This window comes from Lingula anatina, chromosome 9 (genome assembly GCF_051362555.1).
Source record: "Lingula anatina isolate TDL-2025a chromosome 9, LinAna3.0, whole genome shotgun sequence".
NCBI classification, from domain to species: domain Eukaryota; kingdom Metazoa; phylum Brachiopoda; class Lingulata; order Lingulida; family Lingulidae; genus Lingula; species Lingula anatina.
The window spans coordinates 12,413,155-12,435,719 of record NC_141775.1 but is presented as its reverse complement, the minus strand read 5'-3'; the positions used below and the strand labels follow the sequence as shown (position 1 = coordinate 12,435,719).

Sequence of the window (22,565 nt, the reverse complement as noted above, 5' to 3'; positions counted from 1 at the left end):
ATGTATATCCATGTTGCAATTTATATTATGTTTGTTTATCAAAATGGATAATGGATAATCTTAAAATAATGTCAATGAACTGTAGAGGCCTCCAGGATGTTAAAAAGAGGAAAGACGTGTTCAAATTCTTGAGAGAAAAACAATTTGATATTTATTGCCTTCAAGACACACATTTCTCAGAGAAAGATTATGCATATGTAAGAAGTCATGTTATGTCATGTCATGTATGAATGTTTTATAAGTCCTGGTAGGACTGACTCGAGAGGTGTCGCAGTTCTTTTAAACAACAAAATAGAATATAAAGTACAAAGTGTGCAAACTGATAATATCGGTAATTTTATTTCGTTAAGAATGAATATTGAAAAAAATTTTGAGGTGAATCTTGTAAATATTTACGGACCAAATAGTGACTCTCCAAATTTCTTCTCTAAGCTTGCATCAGATTTAGAGAATTATGACACGGATTTTAATATAATATGCGGAGATTGGAATATGACTCAAGATGTTAACTTAGACACATTTAACTATTCAGATAATGTAAATAATCCCAGGGCCAGAGAAGCTATGCATGATTTGAAAAGTAAACATAACCTAGTTGATCCATGGAGAATAAAAAATCATAATACTAAACGATATACATGGTTTAGGAGAAATCCTACCAAAAAAGCAAGATTAGACTATTTTCTTATAACTAGAGAGATCATGAACTTGGTACAAAAGGCAGAGATAAATCCTGGATATAGAACAGATCATGCTTATATTTCATTAGAGGTGCAAATAAATGAACAGACAAAAGGAGCAGGCTTTTGGAGGTTTAATAACTCGGTCTTGAAAGATTTGGAATATGTCAAAAAGGTAAAACAAGTAATAGAGGAAAAAAAAAGGATTATGCCCTTCTACCATATAATTTGGATGCCATTAATAGCATCTCGGAGATGGAATTATGTTTTTCTTGTGATGATGCAATGTTTTTAGAAATGTTATTAATGAACATTAGAGGTATGACTATTTCCTACTGTTCTAAAAAGAAAAGAGAATCATCGAAAATTAAAAAATCTATAGAAAATCAAATAAAAATCATACAAGAGTTAACAGATTTCGATCATAGTGAAACGTTGATGGAAGTGAAGAGTGATTTACAATTACAACTGGAAGAAATAAGAAAAAATGAACTGAAAGGACTTTTATTACGTAGTAGATCAAAATGGATTGAAGATGGAGAAAAGGCAACAAAATATTTCTGTAGTTTAGAAAAGAGAAATTATATAAATAAAAACATACGTAAATTGATAAACACAGATGGACAGGAAATAAATGATCAGAAATTAATATTAGGAGAAATCGAAACTTTCTACAAAGATTTATATCGATCACAGGATGATAATCTAGACGATGTTAACTTGTATGAAATGTTTCAAGATTTAAATATTCCAACATTAAGGGATAACCAAAGGCAAGCTTTAGATGAAGATATAACACTAGATGATATACATAAATCTCTCCATAAAATGAGTAATGATAAGTCACCAGGCCCTGATGGGTTTACAGCTGAATTTTTTAAGTTCTTCTGGAATGACATTAGATTTTTTCTATACAGGTCTTATTTGCATAGCTTTGATATAGGTCATCTGTCAATATCACAAAAACAAGGGATAATATCTATACTACCCAAAGGGGATAAGCCCAGGGAATACCTCAGGAACTGGCGACCAATTTCCCTGCTTAATATAACATATAAAATACTGGCAGGAGTCTTAGCAAATAAAATCAAAACAGTCTTAGATGATTTGATACACGAAAACCAAATTTATTTCAGGAAGATATATTGGTGAGAATACTAGACTACTTTATGATATTTTGCAGTTTACAGAAGAAAATAATATCCCAGGGATGGTTTTATTGGTTGATTTTCAAAAGGCATTCGATTCTGTTTCATGGAAATTTCTTTTTAAAACACTAGACTTCTTTAATTTTGGGCCAAAATACAAAAAGTGGATAGAGCTGATTTTTAATGGATTTGAACTTTGTGTTATTCAAAATGGAATATTTAGTAAATTTTTTAACATAGGACGTGGCTGCCGCCAGGGTGACCCAATCTCACCGTACTTGTTTTTGTTGTGTGCTGAAATCATGGGTATAATGATTCGGAATCAGGCGGATATAAAAGGTATTGATCTAGGGGATGAATCATACAAAATTATGCAATATGCTGATGATACGGTTATATTATTGGATGGCAATGAAAATTCGCTAAAGTCATGTTTAAATATTATACAGCAGTACTCAAAGTTTTCTGGCCTTATGCCAAATATTGAGAAGACACAGTGTATTTGGATTGGAAGTAAAATAAACAATTCAGAAAAACTGTGTCCAGAATATAATATATCCTGGACTTCAGAACCTTTCACTGTTGTTGGAGTTGTCTTTAGTCTCAACTTAAAAGATATGATTACTTTAAATTATAAGGGCAAAATCGAAGAAATAAAGAAACTCATTTCATATTGGTCTAAGCGCATGCTTACAGTGATAGGGAGAATTACAGTAGTTAAAACAATATTAATCCCCAAACTCATCCATTATTTTCTAAGTTTGCCCAATCCATCAGCTGAAATTATTAAATCCTTAGAAAAGCTATTTTTCAAATTCATTTGGAACAATAAAAATGACAGGGTATCAAGGAATACGATTGTGCAAGATTATTGTCATGGGGGACTGAAAATGCCACATTTATCTTTCTTACTAAAATCTATGAAAATTACATGGTTTAGAAGATTGTTGGAAGGTGACTCCTCTTGGAAAAAATTAGTTTTAAAGTCAATGATGCCAAACTTTTGTGAGACTTTTTTAGTGTATGGAAACTGGAATCTAAAAGAATTTGCAAATAATAATAATAATAATTTTTGGAAAGATGCTCTTATGGCATTGTATGAATTTAAAACAATTATCGATGATGATTTAAATGTATGTTCTCAGAACCCTTTATGGTTGAATTTCAGGATTAGAATTGAAAATAAACCTATTTTGTATAAAACGTGGATAAGGAAAAGGATAATGGTCATTCAGGATTTGATAAAGGAAGATGGAAACTTTCTATCCTATGACGAATTCTGTATTAAATACAACTTCAGACCGGCCTTTACAATTTTTATGGGTTTAAGAAATGCTATTTTGAGTGAATGGACTATTAATTCTATCATAAACTCTTTGCAACAACTGCCTTCTCAACCAATATTATTTTACTGGCTGAATAAAAGTAAGAAAGGAGCAAAAGAATTTTACAATGTTTTTTTATCGACAACTCAATCGAAATTGTCAAGTGAATATAAATGGGAAAGAGATCTTAATTTCACGGCAGATAACGAACTATGGAAAAAATATTATTCATCTATTTTCTTTGTCACAATTGATGTAAAGCTAAGATGGTTCCATTATAGACTTATTCATCGGATATTGAGTACAAATTGCTATCTAAAAAAAATTAGGTTGGTAAATGAGGACAAATGTGACTTTTGTAATGTAGAGATAGAGTCATTGCTCCATCTTTTTGTAGCATGTGATTATGTTAATACCTTCTGGACATCTTTTTGTGGATGGATAAGTGAATTACATCAATTCAATATAGATCTTAGTCCAGTAGATATTATTTTTGGAAAAATTGGGAAAAAGTATAAACTGCTAAATCTGTTTATTGCATTAGCAAGATTACATATTTATAAACAAAAAATGAGAAAGAATCTGCCATGCCTGGATAGTTTGAAATTTGAAATACAATATTATTGCAAAGTAGAAAAACAAATTTCTCAGAGAAATAATTGTCTTCAAAAATTTGAAAAAAAGTGGGGGCTATATTTGAATCACATAACTTTGGAAATATAATTAATACATGTATATTAATGACTTGTTACTATATGAATGAATGAGTGAGTGAAAGGTGTCCTATGTCTTGTCCATGTCAATATGTGTTTATATATAAACCCACTTTATAGAGGTGCTGTGATGTTTTTGTTTTTGCTGATTTAAATACTGAAAGAAAAGTATACGTAATTCATATTAGTTTTAATCATCATTCTTCCTTCCTGCACACTCACTTTGAACAAATCTGTTTTGTATACCTTTATATAGATATTTATTGATTGCTATGATTTATTGATTTCAAAAATACTAGACTTCATTAACCTGACTTTCTTGTTTATAAAATACTTAAGATTTGTAAGAGGAGGTACAATACTCTAGGACATAGAAATTTGCATATTGTCTCATTAATATTTCAGGATTTAATGTAAAAATTATGTTCAATGGCATTCCTCTGTAAAATGGGTAATAAAAACTATAAAAAAAAAAAAAAAAAAAAAAAAAAAACAATATAAAGTGCCTTAAAATGTGCAAATATTGTGTCAATTTTTCTCTCTTGATCTGGTGTACTTCTATTTCTAAACATGTTCACACCAGAAACTGGTTTAACTGGTACCATGTAACACCTGGATCTCCAAGGTTATGTGATTACCCAAGTCAAACCAATATCTTTCTAAAGTAGTTCTGTCTTAACAGATCTGAACTGAGTTTTTTTTTTAACCCAATAAGTTAATTATTTATTATTATTTATTAATTATTATTTTAATTTTCTTTTTTTTTCTTTTTTGATCATGCAAACTGTGATTTGAGTGGATGTTGAAAATAAATAATACTTACTAAATCATTTACTATAATTAAGTCTGCTTCTAGTAAACACAAATATACATCCATGTGGAGACCACAAACAGTCTGGTCCACTTAAGGTATACAATTTCCTGCTTTCAACAAGTGACAATAATAAGTCAACTATACACAGAACTCTGATCATATACTCAATATGAATATGAAATATTGTCAATTATTGAATTATTCCAACAAAATTTATTAAACATATTTCTAGAACATCAATTTGTTCAGAAAATTCAAAAAGTTAGCTTCTTGTGGTGGCCAAAAAAAAAAAAAAAAACAAAAAAAAAAAACAGTTGTTTGTGGAATAAGTTAAAAATCAGTTCTTGTAACTATATTCCTGCAGCATCAATATGTCAGGAAAAAAAACGTAAAAAAAACAATCCTTTAAAAGGTCAGCTGTTTGTATTTGAACCAACTTCACCCTGAGCCTCTTGTTGCAGTGTCTCCAAATCAATACTGGAAGGAATGGTGACCCCTGCCCCTGTGTGGAGACCAAGAATCACCAGTAATCTCGTCCACATAAAGTCCACCATCTCCAGCTCATTGGACGTCTCCTTGGTGGCCTTCAGAACATATCTGAATGACTCGTCGATAATGGCAATGAACATATTGATCAGCGACACCTGGATTATCATGGCAAAGGTTATCAGAAACACAATACCAATGACACGGTTTGAGTCTCCCAAAATTGCAAACTCAAATCCTCCCATGATCAGAGTGAACAAAGTCTGTAACGTGTCTATTAAGGACTTGAATTTTTCAATGTAGTGACCAAAAGCACATTGCCCAAAGAAGGCATAGGCCATCATGAGGAAAGCTAGAACTAGATAGAAATGTAGTGTAGGCTTCCAAGATTTCTTCAAAGTGGCAGACAACATGTTCATGCGGACATTAAACCGTAGCAGCTTGAAAAACTTAAGCACTGTCAGCACCAGCATGGCTGCCAAGGTGTAGCCCAGGATGTAGTCCCAGAATGCTGCTGGAAAAAAGTTCACAAATTCCTCTCTGCCATGTTCATGGAAATTGGCAATGGTGAAGTTCACTATGACTAAACGTTGAAAAAACAGACCAATAGCTGAGTATCCCAGGCAGACAATTGCCACCTCTATGTAACTCCAGGGATCTGAGAAGTATTCCTTAGAACCAGTGTTTCTGAATTTGCTGAACTCTCGGTATGTGGAGGTCAGTATAAACAGGATGAACATAACTTCACAAACTGCGACAAAGATTTCCAACCCATTCCTGAAATGAAAATAAAATTAAAAATAAATAATAAAGAGCTTGATACCTGATCAAACTCACAGAAAGAAACTCACAGTTAATGATGAAGGTTTATCAAATCACCACCTTTCTGGCAACAAATGTATACCTACTGACTTCAGGGCTGTTGTTATAAATTTGCTCTAAATAAAATTTCATTTTAACTGTATCTCTTTACTTGCATTGTTTTATAAAGTATATTTTATAACACTATATTTATTTTTTTTTCATTTTATACTAATACTGATAGAAAGCCTTTAAATGTGAAAACATTACTGTGCTCAATATATTATTATTATTATTATTATTGGTTAATCCAAAAATTCTAAAAATAAGCACTTAAGCCTCCACTTTATCTTCAACACTGGTTCTTTATGAGTATTATAGTTCATTGCTGAAGACTAAAAAAAAAGAAATATAGCCTGCTAACTTACCCATATTGGTAAAATTTACATGTAAAGATTTGATAGAAAGGGAAGATGGCCCCAGTGGGGTGGAACTCAAATAGTAACTGTGCCACACTGAACAAGTTAACCTGGGGGTTATACAGGGTAAACTCCAGGAACACGGCACGTGTCCTCTGGTCTATCCACTTGGACTCCTGTAGGTCTGTAAGAACTGACAGGCTTTTATTTCTGGTGTCACCAAGGAGTTTCACATATCCTCCACCTAAAATATCATATAGTAACAGAAAGGTTTTTTTCTCTGGTGTCACCAAGGAGTTTCACACACCCTCCAACTAACATATTACTGTTTCAGTATGGACAGAAAGAATTTTTTTTCTTAGTTGAACCAAAAAAGCAACCTCCAAGTTCAAAAGATACATGCATGGTTGTGTATTGGATTATTCCAATAAACTGCTTTCACATGCTAATCAATATTTTCATTTCATTGGTATTTTTCTAGTCAACAAATTCAGTCTAGTACGGATTCAACAAAGACAGCCCAATAAAAACACAAACCTATATTTATATAGTAAATATCTAAGTTAAGGCAAATAAAGCAAGGATAGCAGCAAAAGATAGAGGGAGAGGGCAAAGGATGCTGACAAGTCTTGAAGAGGATAAGTAATAGTAAGCAATGCAAGCATGAATAAAGAACATTTTCAAATTAATTACTTTAAAATAAACATTTACGCTATTCTAGAAAAACCAAGCCACGAGTAGCCGTAGCAGTTTGAATTAAAGCAATAATAACTCTTCCTTTGAGATTCAAAATTCCGCAAGAAATACATTGTAAACAACACATGGAGATATATTCTATTGTATTTTACCACTAAAATAGCTGTTATTGTAGTAAAACTAAAATCTGTGCTTGTCAATAGGGCTTTCGATGCCTTTCTTCACGGTCGTCAAGGCTTAAGAGATTTTAACCAAAAACCAAACGTTTAGGAAAAAAACCCTGAACTAACTTTGAATGCAGGAATGGGGTCGTTGACCATTGGTAAGTACGGGAAAACTGCGGTTTACTCCAGGAAAATCCAATTTTTGGCCAAAACGAAGAGTATCATGACTTTAACCATCATTATGCACTACTTGTAGTCACAGGGAGAAATAGTTTACCATTGTAAGTGCCATGTTTTCCAGCAAATGGAAGTGATCTCAGCTTGAAAGCAGACTGGTATGTCCACTGGTCAGTGGGGTGGTCAGTTCTGTTGACCAGGGGTGTCCATGAGGTGTTATAGTCCCTGCTGTCATCAGTGCCCCATTCATATCTCACTGTACAGGAGTGGATCATGGACTGGAAGGTGGGGGGCACATCACAGACATCTGAAATACAAGAGATATGATACAGGAGCTCAATGAACTCATTACTCACCCAAACCCAATATAGAGGTGCAACAAAGGTCACAGGCATGCTTTTAAAAATATTTAGTGCACAGATTGTGAACTATTTTTGATTACTTTAGGGTCCCACATAAAGAAGTTTGTATCAAAGTTTCACTCTCCTGGAACCATGAATAATAATTCATCTTCTATACCCAAAAAGAAGCATACGTACGTTACTGTCACAAATACAAAGTGTCCGGCTGTGAAACAATTAACCCACTTTGAAAATTAAATCGTCACTGGTTTTGTTCTTTGATTTATCTCCTGTAAGTATTACTTTGTAAAAAATTATTATCATCTTCTGTATAGAGCAATTAATTAAAACAAAAACCGGGAAAATACACCCTACAGATAGTAAAATAAACAATAAATAAATTATTTTTCCACTTTGAATCACATTTTATATCAGAAATGCCAAACTGTTATGGAATCACAATATGTTTTTCGGTCAGCTGTTTTCTCTTGCACCAAGTACTCGAACAAACTGAAAATTTTTGATAATTTTTCTGGGGTACATAGGTTACCCAGTGTTAATCATGAAGCAAAGCCCCATGAATTATAGTTTAAACATTTATAAAAACATCCTTACTTCATGCATAATTTACCATGACTGAATCACTACAAAATATATTGGAATGCGTTATAAAAATTAATATTAAATGACCCTGAACATACGTTACCATACGCTTCCAGAATGTACGTTACCATTTAGGGTTCTTTGCATAATGACAGTTGTGGAATTTTATTCTATACACATATATGAATAAAAAAATTGAGTACAACTTTGAATTCATTAATTTTATTTTTTGGACACTTCAGCATGTGAAATGCACCTCTATACTGGATTTGGTGCACTGCATTATACGACTACTCTCACAATGTCATAACATACCTTGTGTGTGTTTGTGTGTGTGTATGTGAGTGAGCATGCACTATCTGTATGTCAGAAGAAATAGAGACAGAGAGATCCTTACTTTGAATTCACAGATATAACTAGAGGATCAGAGAGGCGATACCGCCTCCAAATATTGTACCACCAGCAGGAGTAAGCGCATTCGTATGGAAACCCTCCCCCCCCTCCAAAAAAAAAAGGGGACACCAGTCTTGTGCTTGACAAGCTCTATAAAATTAAATCAACAAGAGTTCTCAAAATATGCAAAAAAATATAACTAAAAATGGTACAATCAAGCAGATTTTCAAATTGACCTGCATTTTCCTACCATTGATCACTCATGTGATTCTCTAGACAAAAGGCCTATTGGTTTTCCTTGAAATGTGTTGTCAGTGGTGCATATATGCTGACAAAAGAGAAAACCTAGGGGCAACACCGGGAACATCTCTGCTAGCTTTGAAGATATGAGGGGCAAGAAAATATACAAAGCTCAGTTCATGATGAAAAAGTAGGTCCAAGGTCAATTTCAATATCATTGTATATGAATTTCTATTCAAGTTCAATAGTAACCATGGGCATTTCTTTGCCAATTTTGCAGATTTAAAGGCCAGAAAAAATGCAAAAACCAGTTCATCATAAAAAGTAGGTCAAAGGTCAATTTCAAGGTCACAGTAAAATTACCAGTATAAAACTTCCTATTCAATTTCAATAGTAACTATAGACCTATCTCTGCCAGTTACGGAGATAAAAGGGAACGGAAATTTGCAAAGTTCAGTTAATGGTGAAAAGTAGGTCAAAGGTCAATTTAAAGGTCACAGTAAATTGCCTCTAATGACTTTCTATTCAAATTCAATAATAACCATGGGCGTATCTTTGCCAGTTTTGAAAGTATAAGCATTAAAAAAGTTGCAAAGTTCAGTTTATGGTGTAAAGTAGGTCAAAGGTCAATTTCAAGGTCACAGTAAGATTACCAGTATAAGACTTCCTATTCAACTTCAATAGTAACTATGGACCTATCTCTGCCAGTTTTGGAGATAAAAGGGAACCAAAATTTGAAAGTTCAATTCATGATGAAAAGTAGGTCAAAGGTCAATTTCAAGGTCACACTTAGATTGCCAGTATATGACTTCCTATTCAAGTTCAATAGTAACTATGGACCTATCTCTGCCAGTTTTGGAGATAAAAGGGACTTAAACGTTGCAAAGTTCAGTTCATAGCGAAAAGTAGGTCAAAGGTCAATTTCAAGGTCACAGTTTGATTGCCAGTATGTGACTTCCTATTCAACTTTAATAGTAACTATGGACCTATCTCTGCCAGTTTTGGAGATATAAGGGACTAAATGTTCCAGTTTTGGAGTTACAATAATGTGCCATAAATTTTCTACAGAAAAAATAAATTAAAATAAAGATAAGGTCATTTTGGTTGAAATTCTTGAAATGGGAGGTGCTCAGAAGTTCCAGATGTTCAAATTTCATGAAATAATGTCATTTTTGACCAGAAGTTGTCTGCCTCGCCAAGCCTTATGTTTTATTTTCCCGGAGTTCAAAATTTGTTATCCATTACCGTATTGCACATTTTGCTTTCACCACCACAATGTACTTTTTGATACAGCATAACTCGAAAATACAAAAAAACGGAGACCACCTCCAGTGTTGGGCTTTACATGCTCTACAAAATGCAAAAAAGAATGGGTCTCTAGCATTAACGGTTCCCGAATTAGAGACAGTTTTCAGTTTCGTTATATTATGGCCGCTACTCCCAGGAAAATGCACCCGTTGACCCCAAATTCACAGAGATGAAAGATGACCCGAAGGGTAGCACCTTCCAATAATATTATAGGTTAGGTCTGTGTAGTTTCTGAATATCAGCGCAAATAATTTTTTATTTCTGCTTTAAAATTTCGTTTATTTGAAAATTTTGGCTCGTTTGACCTTGAAATAAAGGTCAAAGGTCAAATCCAAGGGCATATTTGAAATCTCCACATATGACTTTCGGATAGCCGTCTGTAGAAATTTTTCCCATAATTCCTTCCGTAGGGTAGATAATTAGCATTTAATTTTGCCATTTTTGGACAAGGGTGCATTGCAATGAGTGCCACACCTAGACCCCAATTCTGACAAAGCCCAAATTTTACGTGGAACGAGTTGAGATTATAGGTGACCTAAATCCAAGAGATGAGTATGGAGGCCCTTACCGTCTAGGAGGAGAAGCGGTAACGGTGAGATGGCGGCGGAGCCAGAGGAGCCGGCGGAACATGCGGGTCGGGAATAAAACCATGTGTACCGCCAGCGCCTACGCTGGTGGTACAATAACTAGTTTTGTACAGTACAGAGAGACTATGGAAATCTAACCTTTCACTCTCAGCTGTCTGAGTCTGGCTGCCCCTACATGGAGTGACACCATGTCAGCTGTCAGGGTGTCACTCTCTGTGACACTGTCACCATTGTACCAGGTAGAGGTGAACAGGGAAGGTACAAATGTCTCCTCTAGGTACTCCCACATAGAGTCAACATCACTGACCTGGGGAAAATGGTGAAAATACATGTAACAGGTAAGTGATAGTTTATACAGCAGATTGCAACTGTTACAGAACCGGTAATGATCAAATTCTCTCAAACAAACTTTTACCATCTGTCTCTGTGTAATCTCCATCAGTACAATGAAACTGAAGCTTTTCAAGAATTGCCATCATGCAAATACTGGAGGTCTTGAAGAATTCCTATCAGTTCCTTACAACTGAATGATTTAAAAATCTCTATCAGTACCTTAAAACGTCCAGCCCCGTCTAACTCACCTCTTCAAAGGCTGGACCATCTGCATACTCCACTGTGATAAACACATCTTCTGTAGACTTTGTCACATAGAATGCCATAGGGTCTCGGTGGCCATATGTCACAAATACCAGGGCCAAGGTGAAGGTCACGTAGAGAGCCAGCTCTACAAGTATTTGATACATCCTCCTCTCTTTCATCCGTATGCCGCGCATGTGTTCTACCACAGGCTCTGGTAGAGGCTTGTACACGTGCTGAGCACGCTTTTGTTGAAGATTCTTTCGATAATGAGCTATGTTCTCATCCTTTAGGTATTTTTCATCTTCAGCTGTGGGGGTAAAACAAAATTAAATGGAGTTACTTTCACACTCCTTTCCACTCTAGGTCTAACTTAAAACTAGAAAAATTTAAAATTTGACATGAATATTTCTATTTTCAGCAACAAATTAGTTACTTAGTTTAAATTACACAGGAAAATAGCTATATGTGATCAATATTTCAAAATAATTAAGAGAGTAAACTTTCCTTAGATTGCAACAATTGAAATGGAAGACTTCTTAATTCAAAGACACAGGTACTGTAACTGAGTACATGAACTATATTCTTACTCAGAGGTATATCCTTCTTCCCCTCATTTATTGCCACCGTTTTCTTCAGGATCAAGCTCACCAACAATGCAATCAGGATGACCTGAATGCAGAATTTTAGATAAGACAGGCAAAATAATTAAATAAATAAGAAAACAGTACCATGGCAATTTTATGTTCTTAAATAGATATTATTATTATCATTATTATTATTATTATTATTATTATTATTATGTACAGTAACATGCAGTAAATCATTTCTCTCAATATGAGTAGAAGTTGTTTAATTAGGTACCGACTATTGTAATTAATTGATACCCAAATCAAGCTACTAATTTAATATACCATATTCCATTCTATATTTTACAGCTTACATTGTCATTGTATTGGTATAAATGCATTTTTTAAAAAATTTTTCCTCTTACACTTTTGATTTTGTCTGTTAACAAGATAACAAAGATATATTTGCAAATCCCATTTTAATTACCCTAGGTTTCATGTCATATATAACCCATATCAGCAAAACTGACTCTAGAGACTAGCGTCAAGTGGAGGGTGTGTTCGGCAAAATTTTGCCTGGGCATTTCCACATTTGGAAGTCACAAGTCTCATATGTCACAGTCTGTCACGCCTGGAGCTGCCTTTCCTGCCTTACGCTAATGTTATCTCGCGCAGACGAGACAAGAAGCAAAGTGGCTGACGCAGAGTTTGAAGTTTGAACTAAGAATATCTTGCAAACGAAGGTCAGTGCCACAACACAAGCAGCTTATTTCTGCTTTAAAAACTGATTTTTTTTGTAGCCATTGCACAGCCCTTATAGTGGTATCGGACATACAATGTAGCTGTCAAACTTGGCACATGGCAAGCACGTGTATTGTGTTTACATCTCCAGGAGCAAATGTTTTTTGATAAGCAAAAAATACAAAAACATGTGGTATATCTCTTTCTCTTAAAAAAAAAAAAATATATATTTTTTCATTTACATCTTGTATACAGAAAATAAAATTAAATAAAGCTAAATTAAATCTGTTTTATAGTTCATTTTGGACTAAAGACATTCAACTGCAGATTCACTGCGGAACAGTTCTTTTTGACTGACAGATACTCAAAATTGTCACTGGTTCTCTGGGCCTCAGTAAAGGTATTGAATAGTTAACAAGCTAGCTTCACAGTGGCCCTGACATTCAGGGTAGTTTTAACTGCCTACATTTAACACTTATATAAACTTATACAAAGGTAATCAATGTAAACAAGTGACCTGTTTCACAACAAAACTCAATACCAAAAGTTAATTTGAATTTCAAATAAATAAATAAATAAATAAATAAATAAAAAGCAATTTATTTCTTTTAATGAAGAGTCCTACTGCTAGTTTATCCTAAATCAAAATGGTCTACACATTTTTAAACTAAAAAATACTAAAAAGAAAAGCCTATACCAAGCGGGCAAAATATGTTGTTTTAATGTTGAAACAACGTTGAACCATAACGTTGGTAAGACGTTGGATAAACATTGGATTTGAAAGTTGACTCAACCTCAGATAACAACGTTGTATCAACGTCAGATATCAACATTGTATCATCCCCAATTGTTAGACAACATTCTTGCATGAAAAGACATTGAAATGAGGGTAAGGTATAAAAGTATGGCCTTAAAGTTAAAATTTCCAAAGTTAAGATTTATATATGTGTGTGTGTGTGTGTGTGTGTGTAACAAGGTCACAGTCACCTCAACTTGTCTATGTATAACAGGTTACCAAGAACTGTTAACTTTATTAATTCACTACATAACATTTACAGCAACTTCTTCATCCTAGTGTTAGCTGACCTTGCAAGGAGTTCAGTTTATTGGAATGTATTTCCGAATAACAAGTTAAGAAAATTCACTAGTTCACTAAAGACACAAAACAACTGTCACTTTTACTTTAAAACCATTTTGTTATTATTTTGATAAATTTAGTTACACTATTGATAAACAAAGTAGCAGGTTTTCAATAATTAATATTTTAATTTACAATCCATAACTGCAAGGTTGTGTCATTGACCAAAATACAACGTTAAGTCAACATCACATTATGACGGTGATTCGACGTGGCTGGATCAACGTTGATACTACGTTTAATTTAGGTAGATCAACGGCAATTCAACGTATCAACCTGTTTTCAACGTTGATCCAACGCAACTATGCCTGCTGGGTAGTTATTATATAAAAGAATCTCAAGTGTATATTACAAAATACTAGTCAAAACTTCTTTTGAGGAACCACCCTTCTAAAATGGACTCCTTTTTGCTGCTACTCACCTTAATTGGCTGTGTAATGCACACACTTTGGAAGAACCCTGTAAAGAAGGCAACCACCCACTGCACACTTTTCTTGTGTCCATACTTGAGTCCGTACAACATGGTGTAGTAAGAACAGACCAGACAGGTTGACACTGCCACCACCCAGGCTATGTAGATACACCACCATGGTAGTCTAAAGACAAAGTAAAGCTACAAGTTATCACAGCCACCACCCAGGCTATGTAGATACACCACCATGGAAGTCTGAAGACAAAGTACGGTAAAGTGCCATGAATTTCGAACGGCTCTTGAATTTCGAACGATCTTAAAATCGGCCGTCTGGAGTTATTTCTGGACCATGAATTTCGGCCAGTAAGCAATTTTACGCGATCTTCATTTCATGAATTTCGTACACCTTAAAATCGGCCACCGGGCTATTCTCGCGCTTATAAAGATCTAACAGTCGGCAATGTTGCCCTAGCGTACCTTTTACCTGAGTACTACATGTGCAGCCCAAGGTGCAAGATAACGATTGGTACAGTTAGTTTAGGACGCTAAACGACATCGTCATATCCATTCATTCAGATAACAGGAGAATCTATTAAGAGTTGTACTGTCGGGCTGTTGTTTCTTTACCGCAGTAATCGGTGTGAGATAGTGATCAGTAGTACTGCTGAAGCGCACAATAGCATTGTTAACAGTAGAGACTTCAGTAACAGAACAAAAGAGCAATATTAAGAGCTGCAATAAAGATTACCATTATTGCTTTCTTGTCTCGCTCAGATCGTTCACGATCTCCCGCTGACGATCTTCCGCTAATGAAGTCCCTTGAAATGTACACATGAAATGAAAAATACTTTTAAAAATTATAAATTCCAATGGGCAGGGATGGAGGGTTAAAAACAATCGAGAACGATCTCCGGCTGACGATCTTCCGCAAACTGAACGAGTATGAGCTTTCTCGTTTCACTCGTTTCACTCGGTTTGCGACGCTGATGATACGAAAATTGCGTTCTCGTCTCGCCCTTTGGCTTACGAAGTCTCTTTAACAAATATGAAAATTGCCTCCTGGTCTCTCTCGGATTGCGAACGATCTCTCGCTGAAAATTTGAAATTTTCCTTTTTGTCAATCAGCTTTGTCAGTTGCCGTGCGTATGAAGGTCCGGAAGGTGTCCCCTTTCACAAATTTGCCTGTAGTTTGCTTAGTGTGTTGTACCGCATGAAGGTCACTCTTGTCACTGCTGCATACGGCGTGGAATGTGTATCTTAAAGTTCATAGAAACATTTTATTGTGTTTTGTAAGCTTTAGGAAGTAGTTTCGTCGTGACTGAATATCAGCGTACACTACAAAGTAGTACCATTCATCTGTGACGCATCATAAAAGCTAGGTACGTCAAATTACTCTAAGAAAATTTCTTTCAACGTCCACGGCTGTCCCGACAAGCCAAGACGTCATTAAAAAAAAGTCGTAAGCCGTCTAGCCGTTTTTGAAAACATAGGCCGTCCGGTGATGACAGCGGCCATCCAAATGGCGGCTGGACGGTTCGCTGGGAAAAGCCTTGCTCATAAGGGTATATTTATTTAACTAGGGGCTTACTGACATCACCCAGCTTACATGCGGGTGCATGCCTCCCAAAATTATATTAAAGGATGAAATTGTAATATATCTAAGTTTAATTGTTTGTAAATTTTGTAAAAATTGCCCATGCCACCCCGTTAGTTTGGAGGGTTAAGCTGGATCAAGTCTGTGTCAAAATTCTTTGAAGCTTTGTAGGAAAAATCAATCTTCCTTTGTTTCTCTGGCTCCTTGTTTAGCCCGATGATCAGATTTATCTAGTGCCCCCAGGTCTGCTGGAGCAGCTCTTTGAAAATAACACACAGGTAGATTTTTATCTGAGATAAATATCGCGTTCGATACACTCAAGACAAAAGCTACCTGTGAGCTGAAGGACACTTTACCCTCTACATAAGAGGTAAAGCAAGTTCCAGCTAGATGGACGATAAAGATCGGACTTCAGATGGTAACTAGTATTGTTTACCTCAGTTCTGTGAAAGCAAACGAGAAGGGTGTCAGAACAATGGTGCATATATAAATTATACAGAGAATTTGTACATTCAGGTGACGTAAACTTATAATCGAAGGGGATTTTCGATAATATTCCTTGAAAAGTACACTAATTTTATAGAGAATAATATCATGGTTGGCCAAAAAATTATATACGCACAGTGTCCGTGCATATGCCTGGTCACGCCCCAGTCGCAAACCAGCAAACCATAGGCCAATCCTGCTGACTACATGAAAATTGCCTTCTAGCATGGACAAAAAGTCCAAGCTTCTATGCTTGCTCGGATCGCTGACGATCTCTTGCTGACGAATATAGTAACGAAGTCCCTTGAACTAGTGTGGAAATTGGCCTATTGTCGCGCTCAGATCGCTCACTATCTCCCATTGACGATCTTCCAGTCCCTTGAACGAATATAAAAACTGCCTTTTCGGTTTACTCTAGATTACCTATCTCTCGCGTTTGTTTGAAGATGGTTTCAATGACAAAACGTACACGCTTTTCAAATGCGTACATTGACGCAACTATGCGCCAGGAAATCAGTTGCTGCTGCTGGTCAAGATTGGGTTGCCTGAGCGAAAAAAAAAAAAAAAACGGCCCTGCACCCCCCCCCCCAACCTAGTATATTTGATCGCAGACAACAATCAGCGGTCATCTTGGTCGCAGCGCACGACGGAGAGAGACCATAATACACAGTTCGGCTGCCGTGGCGAAGGCTACCTGTGCGCCGCACATACCGATCTGCGGTCGTAGTGGCCTCCCCGCACGGAGGAGAGGCCGTAGTGCCGAGGCCGGCTTCTGCAGGGAAGGCTACGTATGCGTCGGAGACACCGACCCGCGAACGGCGAGATGAGGACGCATTCACGCGTAAAGCTCCGCCCGACTTTAACGGTAAAGGCAACGAACCTGGTCGCGGAAGACACTTATCGCAGATGAAGGCTACATGCACGTGCGCCATAGACACTGATCGGCTGTCGTCTCGGTTTCAGTGCACGGAAAGGAGCAACGGTAACACTAAGCTTCCATAGTAAAGGTAATCTGGCCGTGGCAGACGCTAATCGTCGGCCGTCTCTCCCTCCGTCCACTCCCGTTCTGAGTGCCAGGATCGTTTTTGAAAAACAACACTAGTTTCTGGCTGCCAGAATCGCTTTTGAAAAACGACACTACTAATAACGATGCTGTTTTGCGGCCCTAGACAACAGTACGGCTCTATCTATGGGCCATACACAGTGATCGGGTGAAAGTACGTGTATACCTTTGGTCGCAATTACCGACACTCACACATCATACATTATGGTAACTCTAAATAGATCGTCGGGAGAAGATAACAGATGGCCTAGCGACGAACAGACAACTTCCGGTCAAAATTGACAGAATTCCATGAAATTCGAACTTTCGGAAGTTCTGAGCACCTCCATTTCATGAATTTCGGCCAGAACGATCTTTTCCCAAATTTAATTATTTTCTACTGTTCGAAATTCATGGCACATTACCATAAAGCTACAGCGTAAAATCATCTAAGATAAAAAAACCAGCCAGGGGTGTGTGGATGGTAGTGTAAAACCGTCATATATATGACTAACATTCAGTCCTGGTACCTATACAGCATGAATAAGATCTTTGTGCATGTGCGTGTGCATGCTTTTTTCTGTATAATAGGAGAGAGAGAGAGAGAGGATAAAAGTTAAATTACACTCACAAGTTCAGTAGTAACACTTCACTTGTAAAAATAAAGAAGAAAAAACGAGACAAAAATTTCATTCACCTGAAAGGTGTATTCTTTTCCTCCTCCAATGTAATCACAGAAACTTCATTTGAATTGTCCTAGATAATATATATACATTATACAAAATAACTGCTGTTCTTTATTTCTTTTTATCATATATATATATAATAACAATAAGGCAGCAAAGCTGTCAAATGTACAGACAAAAAAATAATAAAATAAAGATGCAGAAAATAGGTCATTTTGTAAATTTTGATGCAATAATAAATAATGCTTATAATAACACAGTCAATAAACAAAGAATTTTAATCATGCAAAACAGCTAACATGCTCAATAACAGGAGCAGATCCAGAGATATTTTCTGGCAGTATTCCAAGTTATCTTTGTTGATCCATCCTCCACTTTTGATGGACTTCCAAATGAAAAAAAAAATACTCGTCAATGTAAACATTAAAATCTGACCATCTTCCGGAAGACCCAGAAGATGGTCTCAATCTGCCCTTGCAATAACATTAGTTTCAGGACCATGAGAGTTCAAATTCACATAATGAAAATCCCAGTATTTGAAAAATGATTACAGAGCATAAAATAGTATTACATAATATTTAAAGACATAAATACCAATACAACTGCTTATGTGGAAATTCAGAAAATGTGCAGAGCTTCAGCTGGATGGGAGTTAAAAGTCACATCTTAAAAATACCAGTGTTTAAAACGAAAAATTAAAAAGAAAACATAAAAAAACTCCAATAAAGCTGTTATTCAAGCATTTAATCCTGCTGTATTAACATGATATAGCATTAATGTTGGCATTACACAAAATAATATTTTTTTGAAAACTTATATGCAATATTAAACAACATTTACCTGCATAATTATCACTGCTTCCTATCACTATTATCTGGCAGAGATCTTAACCTATGGGAGTTTACAGGGAAATATCAACAAGTGTGTTTTATGTAATCTCATTTAATGGCAACTTTAATTTAATTAGGCAAGTGACTTTATACCTCTGAACTTAGCTAGTGATTACCCAAGGGAAAAATTACAGACTGACCACCAAAATGTGACTAGCAAAGGTTTTCAGGTCCACAAGTCGCACCTTAAATAAAAAAGCAGAAAATAATAATGCACAAAATAGGAGACTGTTAATTCTGATGCAATAATTCATTATGCTTAACTGCACAGTCAACATCAAAGTTCAATTATGCACAACAGGTAATTCTGATAAAAGTAAAAGCAGTGCCCAAAATAGGGTTTTCTTCAATTTTGATGCAATATCACATAAAGCTTAACAGTAAAATGATAATCAATTTTTAATGGTAATATAAAAGTATAATGGATATTCAGAAAATGTGACTTGAAAGGCCTTCAAGCCAATGGAAGTTCAAAGTCACACATTGAAAATGTTGTTAAGTGAAAAATTAAAATTTCACAAAAACTGTACATGGTAATTCTTCGATCTTTTCGATGGAGAAAAAAATAATTGTCCCGACGGAAATTCGATTTTCATCGATTATATCAAAATGCGACATCGTCCAGTGACCCGTTGCATCGAAAATAGCGAATCAAAATCCAAGTTTCTTGTATGTGTTGTTACACTTACCTAGCGATGTCTGTGCGGTGCACGCATAATACCTGTATATCCCTTTTCGTGCGAAACAATAGTGAAGATTTTTACATCTGATTTTTACAAATTCACATGTATGGTTTTTATATTGTGTTTCTGTTTGTTGACCACGTGGGTGCCAAAATGTAGGGGGCTTCCAGAACACATCTCGAACTTTAAGGAGGCCACACAACTGTGCTGAGAGGGCTCTGTATGAACAATTTCAAACTGACAAAGCACATTTTTGCTACCTTACCGTCATGTCAGAGAAAGAACATGACACATGCATGTACTTGCCGTAGTCCGTAAACATTCTCGATGTCAAGAAATCACAAATCATATACGATTTCATCATACAGCGCCGTGGCAAGCGTAATTTAAGACTGTAATTTCAGGACCGTACGTCCCCTACAAATTATGGGTACAGCGGAGGCTTTGGAGTTCGTAGAGGTAGAGGAAAGGTTGCAATGGAAAGGCGCAAGTCTGCCTTCCGAGTCGCAAGATGTCCTTTCAAGAAGGACACTAATTACGTGACACGTACTCACCACTTAATTGGGTAGTTAATTAATTAGCTTTCACAAATCCCGCACGCATCAGAAGAGGTAGCCTTTGTTCATGTACACATATTTGCACGACTCTCAATAACATCTAATTCACAATATCAGCGCGAAGATTCTTATTGCCGACTGCTACAGTTGAACCGGCATCACATTTTTTAACAATCTTCTAAGAAAATTTTTTGAAATTAGAAAAGTGCAAAAGTTGTAATTCATCAAAGATTGCATCATTATAAAGATCGAAGAATTACCCTAACTTCCAGAAAATTAACTAATAAGACTAATTTTCCAACTGAAGCTGTATTTCAGTCTTATGTTTATATCCTGTAAGTGTAAGAGAGAATAAGTGACATGGTTTTCCTTTAACAGTCACTATGGAGGCAGTGCCCAAAATAGGGTTTTCTTCAATTTTGATGCAATATTACACAATGATTAACAGCACAATGACCATCAATTTTTTAATAATAAAATAAAAGTATTATGGCTTTAAAGCAATAATAACTCTTCCTTTTAGATTCAAAATTCCTAAAGAAATACACTGTAAACAATGCATGGAAATATATTCTATTGCATTTTACCACTAAAACGGCTGTTATTGCAGTAAAACTAAAATCTGTGCTTGTCAATAGGGCTTTTGATGAATTTCTTCCCAGTCGTCAAGGCATCCATTGCCAATGACGTTGGGGTGTCACGCGGATTCTCGCATTCATTCGAGACTAAAATAACATTTGGAGCCATACACATGATGCAATCCGCAGACGTAAGTTGCGATTTTTTGTACAGTGCGTCGGATAACGAAAAGCCCAGAATTGCACACATTGTAGATATAAATGCATTTTGAGCAATAAGACGCATTTATCTGATGAATTTTATATTATTGTTATATAGTGTTGTTGTTGTCTGCTTTTCCCGCGGTTTTAAGTAGGTCACCAGAAAAATATCACTCGATATCGTGTGACTATGCAATGTCAGAGAGGGCTCCGTCAGTTAAAATCTCTGCAATAATAGTTCATTTCCATTTTTGACACTTTTTTACACAATACACGATAACAGGTTTACCGTCATTTTTATATAATCAACTAACAATATTGTTAAGAAGCAGAAAATATCAAAACAACACTTTTAAAAATCTAATTAGTTATATAATGAGACTGATAACGTGCCTAATAATTAAATCTGAAGAAAAACCACTTATATACAAAAAAAGGCAGAAAAAAAGGTATAACTTTTGTAAAAATAGTCCAATCAAGCTGATTTTCAAACTTAACCCGTGAATTATAAATATTCATCAGTTCTGTAAGTTTCAAGCCAAAAGGTAAAATATAGTTTTCCACTTATCATGTTATCGGTGAAAGTTCCCAGCGACAACGACTGTGACGACGACAAATGCAGGTGACAACTATATGTACAGACACATCTGTGTCTGTACATAAAAATGTTTAACCATGTTCTATATAGACTAAGTATACTAACTTACAGCACTTCAAATTACCTATACTATATGACAAAATAAGTAGGAGACATGAAACAGATGGAAGTGACAGGGGGGGGGGGGGGGAATTGAAAAATTCTGCAACTTTCGAAAATTTTCTTTCACTCTGAGCATTGCACCTACCATATGTATCAATGGTATGTCAGGGCTTTCTCCATGAAGTAAGTCAAGCTCAAGGGTGAAATTAAGGTCAGATGGCCTGACACCAGCACCTGATCCACCAGCGCTGTTCTCCACAGTCTGGCTTTCTTTCTTACCCCTGGTAAAATGTCCACCCATGTCCAGAGACTGGTCAGTGGACACCTGACCCGTCACTTCTCCTCCAGCAAGGACGGCCACACCCAAAGTGTAAGGCCAGGAATTGTTCTCACTTTCATTTTCAATAAAGAGTGCAATGTTTCTATCTGTAACAGCCTGGTCATCAGTATTCAAACTTCTTTTATTTGCACTGTTAGAGGTTGCATTTGGTACTTTATCTACATCACCATCACCAATCAAATTCCCTGAGACCCTTCTGCTATTTCTGCTCCGTGAATGGTTAACATCTGCTCCTAGCACTGACATCTGAGCTGAATCTCTTTGTTCCATGGAAGTTGGGGGCATGACGTCTTCCTTATGTGTACTAACAGGTCTTGGAGCACACATTCTGAATAGCTGCACTATGACCAGGTTCACTGGGAACATCAGCAGCCCACTCTCAATACCAATTATTATGTCAGATAGAGAAAACTGGAAATCTGCTACCTGGAATTGAATTTCCTTTACATAAATTCTTAAAATCATACTCTGGATAGA

General features: G+C 35.8%; 1 protein-coding gene across 2 annotated transcripts in view; it reads right to left on the bottom strand.

Annotated features, from left to right (window-relative positions):
• Nucleotides 1–3,668: 3,668 nt before the first annotated feature.
• The window catches only part of LOC106159110 (polycystin-1-like protein 2), a 60,810-nt gene continuing 41,913 nt past the window's right edge, over nt 3,669–22,565 (bottom strand). Inside the window, exons 19-27 of one of the 2 annotated variants that reach the window (XM_086994895.1) lie at nt 21,894–22,514; nt 18,151–18,209; nt 14,341–14,515; nt 12,062–12,143; nt 11,477–11,781; nt 11,034–11,202; nt 7,524–7,730; nt 6,396–6,630; nt 3,669–5,943 (exon numbers count right to left, since the gene is read on the bottom strand). In XM_086994895.1, coding sequence (XP_086851021.1) covers nt 5,094–5,943; nt 6,396–6,630; nt 7,524–7,730; nt 11,034–11,202; nt 11,477–11,781; nt 12,062–12,143; nt 14,341–14,515; nt 18,151–18,209; nt 21,894–22,514 — 2,703 coding nt within the window. In that variant the 3' untranslated portion in view covers nt 3,669–5,093. The remainder of the gene's footprint in view (nt 5,944–6,395; nt 6,631–7,523; nt 7,731–11,033; nt 11,203–11,476; nt 11,782–12,061; nt 12,144–14,340; nt 14,516–18,150; nt 18,210–21,893; nt 22,515–22,565) is intronic. The other variant, XM_086994896.1, reaches the window with a different exon arrangement.